This window comes from Thunnus albacares, chromosome 7, assembly GCF_914725855.1.
Source record: "Thunnus albacares chromosome 7, fThuAlb1.1, whole genome shotgun sequence".
In the NCBI taxonomy this organism is placed as follows: Eukaryota; Metazoa; Chordata; class Actinopteri; order Scombriformes; family Scombridae; genus Thunnus; species Thunnus albacares.
The window spans coordinates 35,307,492-35,313,491 of NC_058112.1; the positions used below are offsets into that span (position 1 = coordinate 35,307,492).

Sequence of the window (6,000 nt, forward strand, 5' to 3'; positions counted from 1 at the left end):
GTTATACTCTGTACTACAGGAGGTAACATCATGTTACTGTGATTTACTGTGTAGTTATACTCTGTACTACAGGAGGTAACATCATGTTACTGTGATTTACTGTGTAGTTATACTCTGTACCGCAGGAGGTAACATGTTACTGTGATTTACTGTGTAGTTATACTCTGTACTACAGGAGGTAACATCATGTTACTGTGATTTACTGTGTAGTTATACTCTGTACTACAGGAGGTAACATCATGTTACTGTGATTTACTGTGTAGTTATACTCTGTACTACAGGAGGTAACATGTTACTGTGATTTACTGTGTAGTTATACTCTGTACTACAGGAGGTAACATCATGTTACTGTGATTTACTGTGTAGTTATACTCTGTACTACAGGAGGTAACATCATGTTACTGTGATTTACTGTGTAGTTATACTATCATGTTACTGTGATACTCTGCTTTGTGTCACCTGCTCCATCTTCTTCGTGGAGATGACGGAGCTCTGCAGCTGTTTCTCCAGCTCCAGACTCTTCAGTCGTTCATCCTTCAGCTGAGCCGACAGCTCGTCCACCTTCATCATCGCTGCATCATGACTGACCTTCAGGGTCCTCTGACTCTGAATCACACAAATACACGTTCCATTATCAACATTTACTGTCATCTTTTACTCTGAGTGTTGCAGAAGACGTCAGCGTCTTCTTTCTCTGCTGTGAAACTGATGCATGTGCAGCATTGAAAGCAGCTGATTGGATGAGATCAGTGAATAGTGCAGGTACATCTGGAACATCTGGAGTGCTGAGAGGCTGAAAACACGCATGTCAGACACTTTCCAATCTTACGTTTGGTGACCAACAAATTCAAATTTCCGTTTCCTGCTGTTGTTTGTTTCTGTTGGATCGTGTGGAGGATTTTCCTAAACATGAGACAATTCCTCCTTTATATAAAAAAACTCTTCACATAATTAATTTATAATTCTCAAACCAGGTCAGCATCTTCCTCAGACTCCTACTGACTAAATATTTGATGGCTTTCTTTTCCACAGTGAAAACCTCTGAGACAGACAGTGAGGACGTTATATATAAAACTTTCAAAAGAACCAAAACTAAGATTGATTTGCCTTTAAATTCAGACTTTGAGGACACAGTGAGTGTAGCGTGTTTTAGCATCAGGTTGTCTCATCTGACAATAAATGTACTACTTAAACAAAGAGCAAAGAGCAGAGGAGGAAGGATTGTTCTGTTTACACAGCCTGTTCATGGCGGGAATGTTGTGCCGTTATTGCGTTATTGCCTCGCTGTTCTGTGTAGAAGCTACGAACACAGACCGGTGCTGTTCGGACATTAAGCCGGCAGAGGAGGCCGGCAGCTGGAATGGCGGGACAACGTGCACTAGACGCCATCCCTGTTGTGATACATGTCACGCCTCTGGTTGCAGAACGCCAGCATACGCGGGGGCGGAGCTACGCCGGCTTTGTTTGGTTTAATGTAACAAAGCAAAGCCGCCATGACGGGTCTCTGTCTGAACCCTCAGACTCACTTCCTGTCTGATAACCCATCTGTGCTTCATCACATGATGGCGAGAAAACAGACTCAAACCGTGAAGATGTTTCAGGTGTTTGGTGAAGACACAGGTATTGATCTGTCAGTGCTGAATTGATTATTTGCCTCGTGGGTGGATGTTTCTGCAGCGAGGACGAGGCCGTACAGCTGCTCACCTCTTGTATTTGCAGGAATCGACCCTCCAGCTCTGCGATGGCGTTGGACCTGTCAGCCAGCTGCTTCTGCAGTTTGATCATCATCACGTTGCTGTTGACATGTGACCTGAGAGAGAAACACCAGCGTTACTGTGAAACTCTGACAGACGCAAACACCTCCTCCTCCTCCTCCGTCTGCTGTAATGAAGAAACAAACACAATCAATAGAACACGGAGCTGCAGGTAAACACTGCTGGAAAGTCTCCCAAACCAGTTCATTAACAGACACGTGAGCTGCTGATGAGAGGAGACACGAGGGCAGCAGTTACTGAGGACGACCACAGAGAGAACATGAGACTGAAATTTAATGTTTCCCTTCATTTCATCCTGCTTATTGATCCTATATCCATATTATTATATATGTATAAATATATATATATATAATAGACTCATGATGCACAGGATGAAAATCGATTCAGCAGAAACTCTTTTTTTATTCCTTATTGAAAGCTGGTGCCTACATTACCCACAGTGCACCTGGAGACGGCGGTGTGTTGCAGAGCTCCTGCCTGCATCAGAGATTTCCTGCAGAGTTTGCAGGTTGTTGAACGAGGCTTTAAACTAAAGGAGACCTCCTGCTGTATCAATAAAGTTACTTACAATCATGTAAAACACAGAAAATCCAACATAAGCAAATATTCATCATTTCTGTGTGATGAGACTTAAAGTAAAGGTTTGCAGTCTCTGAGTGTTTTGGGTGATTTTGGGTGAACTAACCCTTTACGTCAGCAGGTTTTTACCTGAGTTTGGAGGTCTGCTGCTGTCGGACCTGCAGGAGTCTCTCTTCATACTCTTCCTCCTTCTTCCTCAGTTCCTCTCGCAGCAGGTCGGACGCTCCCTCCATCTCCTCCATGTGGCTGCGCTGCGACTCGATCACGTTCTCTCTGAGACGGACGCACATCACACGTCACACGTCACACGTCACAGGTCACACGTCACACGTCACACGTATGATGAACTTCTGACTGGAAACGACTTTTTATTTGTCAAACAAAAATGTCAAATATTTGTTTGTTCCAGTTAAAGTTGCTGTTTTTTCAGTTTTATATCTTTGTAAACAGATTTGTTTGTGATTGAGACTGTTGGTCAGTCAATATACTAATCAATGAAAATAACTGGAAGATCAATTGATAAAGGAAATCAAACTGCTTCTGGGGATGAAGAGACAGAGTGTGAGACCGGAGGTTCAGTCTGAGTTCATGATTCATGTGTTTTCAGTGTTGTTTGGTTTTTGTAGTTTATAAATAAAATGTATTATTATTATGATGTTACAGGAGATTCTGTTAAAGAAGCAGAATCCCAGTTTCAGTGTGAAGCAGCTGGTTTCTACTGGTGATGTTTGGTGGTTCTGTGGTTCTTACAGGTTGCGGATCTCGGCTCTGGCCTCCTCCAGCAGACTGTGTCCGTATCGAGGCAGCTGGCCGGTCGGAGGCCTCCCGGCTCCCTCCAGACTCCTGGTACCTGCAGGAGGAGGAGGAGACACACTGAGCAGCCTCTGATAGAACCAGTAACATGGCTGATAAAAGAGCAGCGAGGACACAGAAACCGTTTATACTCCAGTTATTCTTCACCAGCTGTTAGAAGAAGACTAAACTTTATGGAACAAATGTAAACTATTATCAGAAAGTTTGAGATGGAGCTGCAGCCTCTGCTTTTAACTTCACATAGAAATAACTGTGACGTACTTTTGGGTCGTGTTTGAGAGGGAGAGGACGCGTCGTCTCGCAGCCTCTTCATCCCCGAGTTGACCCGCGGCTGGACGTGGCCGTACGGCGTCGGCCTCCTGCTCTGGCAGTTGATGAGCTGCTGTTTGGACACCAGGAGGCGCTGTTTCAGCCTCTCGTTCTCGGCCTGCAGTCCTCTGACCTTCTCCTGGAGCTCCTCCATCATCTCCTCCATCTCCACGTCCCGCACCCTGGACAGCGGCTGAGTGCCGCCCGCCGCCAGCTGCTCCATGCGACTGCGGTCCTTCACCAGCCTCATCAGCTTCGTGCCCAGTCTGACGGGGGGGGAGGACATCAGAAGAAAGAAGGTTTCTGCAGCTATTCAACCGTCTGACAGGCACTCCTGATGGAGAATACTAACCCTCATCCTACGAGCTTATCCTCCTCTACGAGCTTACAGACTTTAAAAACAATACATTTTAATATCTTTATTCAGATAAACTCAACAGGGCCTGTATGTTTGGAGTCAAACTGTGTGTGTGTGCGTCTCACTTCTTGATCTTGTCGTCCTGTGTGTGAATGTGCTGTTTGAGGAGCAGAGTCTCCTCGTGGAGGCGCAGGAACCGGTCCTCCAGCTCCTCACGGGACACCCGCGAGATATCCTGACGCGCTCGAGCATTTTGATACACGGATGAATCTGTCAAAAGACAAAAAACAAACAACATTGAAACAACAAGCTGTTCATACAGTAAGTTTAGTTATAATATATGTATATAATATATTATTATATATTTATATTATATTATATATAAGTCATAAATACTGAGTTCTGCTACTTGTGTAGGCATCATGGTATTAATATGTTTCCAATATATAAATATAATTATTTATATATAATTATTCTGTTTCATATTCATCAACGCAGCAATTAACTGTAAACAAAATGAATCTTTTAAATCTGGGTTCAAGTGTTTCTAAGGGCTTCCAGAGGAAACAGGAACATCAGGGATATTTATACAACATAAAGTCATATCTGAAGATGAAGGAGTGTGACAGAGCAGCATCAGTCACCTGCAGGCCGGGAAAGATTCACACTGAAGTCTCTGACAGGAACATCTGCTGATGTCTCATCCAGCACACTGGACATAGTTCACCCTGAAAATACAGTTAATAACAACACTGCAAACTCAGAATGTACATTCACTTCATAGCAGACACTGAGAATCAGATTTCAGATAAATGTGGGGTCAGTATAATTAATATCAACTGTACTGCAGTTACTAATCTATTAGATTAAAACTCATTTCCCCGCCGAGATAAAAAGACAAAAGGCAGAACGAGACTTAAGATCATTACTGACAGATTGTGTCTTCTAATTTATCCGGAATACAAGTAACACCCTAATAAAATATAATGTACGTAATATAATGTAATAATAATAATAAATGTTATCGTGTTAGTCTTCACCGTTTCAAACCGGAGCAATACGAGGCTCTAATGGGACATTTCACAGAAATAAGTGGTGCTTGGTGTTTTGTGCCGAAATAAAATAAGTTATTAAATGATTCTTCGGCGTTTTGAGTCACATATGTGAAGTTTAATGTAACGTTACTTTCTGCAGTGAGAAAGAAAAGCTGACAGAATTTAAACTGAGTCTGGCGTCACATCCTCATGTTTATCTGAGATAAATAAAGCTAAATCACAAATCTGGGTAAATGTACCAAAAACGGTTTGAAAATTGTGAGTGGTATAAAATACTGAGGTTATATATTTGTTAATCTCAATCAACTCTCAGACTGGCGCTGAGTTTACGTTAGCAGTTAGCCCCGTTAGCCCCGTTAGCGGCACTCTGGTGGCAGCTAACGGGCTAGTTAACTCTCTAGTTAAGCTATAATATATTACAGCAGCTACACATGTGTCTTTATATTTTATGGAATACATTTAAGGCATTTTCATGTTTACTTTTTAAGCATTTCTTACCTTTTACGCCGACTTTTTTCGGGTCACAGACCGTTGCTACAGAAAACATAACAGCTCGTCTTGTCGTTATGACGCTACTACGCATGCGCCGTGTGAAGAGCTCTATGGGAAATGTAGTTTTCTTTGAGGTTCAGCAGTAGTTTTACTTGCTTCTTATTTACTCCCATCATGTTGTATTTTCACACCACACGTTTAACATTGTTTATCACACTTAGACTTAATTGGAAAACAACACAAATGGATAAATAATAAAGAAAGTTGCTTTGGCTGCGTGTGAATGTGTAACTGTAACTTTAGGACTACTTGTGCCTGAATTTTCATGTATATTTCCACAGCGATACTCCCTCATACAGCATGTCTCCAGTGTACATCCATCAGCTCTATCTCAGCTGCTTTACATTATTTTACCCGTGACAATTGCTCTGCAGGGACATTTGGCCAATTTGAGGACTTTGTCTGACCCGACTTTACATGTCAGCCTGTTTATGAGCAGCGTGCTGGTGGGACGGCTCACTGCTGTACATACATCTGGGGGAATTTGACAGGCATGCTGTCAGATGTCTGCCTTTCATGAATTGGCAATGGATGTAATTTAGCAGGCTGATATGATACT

The 6,000-nt window shown here is 42.6% G+C and overlaps 1 protein-coding gene across 1 annotated transcript in view; it reads right to left on the reverse strand.

Moving 5' to 3' along the window:
* rpgrip1l (RPGRIP1 like) overlaps window positions 1-5,489 on the reverse strand; it is a 29,747-nt gene extending 24,258 nt beyond the window's left edge. Inside the window, exons 1-8 of the mRNA XM_044357096.1 lie at window positions 5,388-5,489; window positions 4,479-4,562; window positions 3,960-4,104; window positions 3,429-3,742; window positions 3,105-3,204; window positions 2,484-2,627; window positions 1,705-1,810; window positions 460-606 (exon numbers count right to left, since the gene is read on the reverse strand). Coding sequence (XP_044213031.1) covers window positions 460-606; window positions 1,705-1,810; window positions 2,484-2,627; window positions 3,105-3,204; window positions 3,429-3,742; window positions 3,960-4,104; window positions 4,479-4,554 — 1,032 coding nt within the window. The 5' untranslated portion in view covers window positions 4,555-4,562; window positions 5,388-5,489. The remainder of the gene's footprint in view (window positions 1-459; window positions 607-1,704; window positions 1,811-2,483; window positions 2,628-3,104; window positions 3,205-3,428; window positions 3,743-3,959; window positions 4,105-4,478; window positions 4,563-5,387) is intronic.
* Window positions 5,490-6,000: the final 511 nt, after the last annotated feature.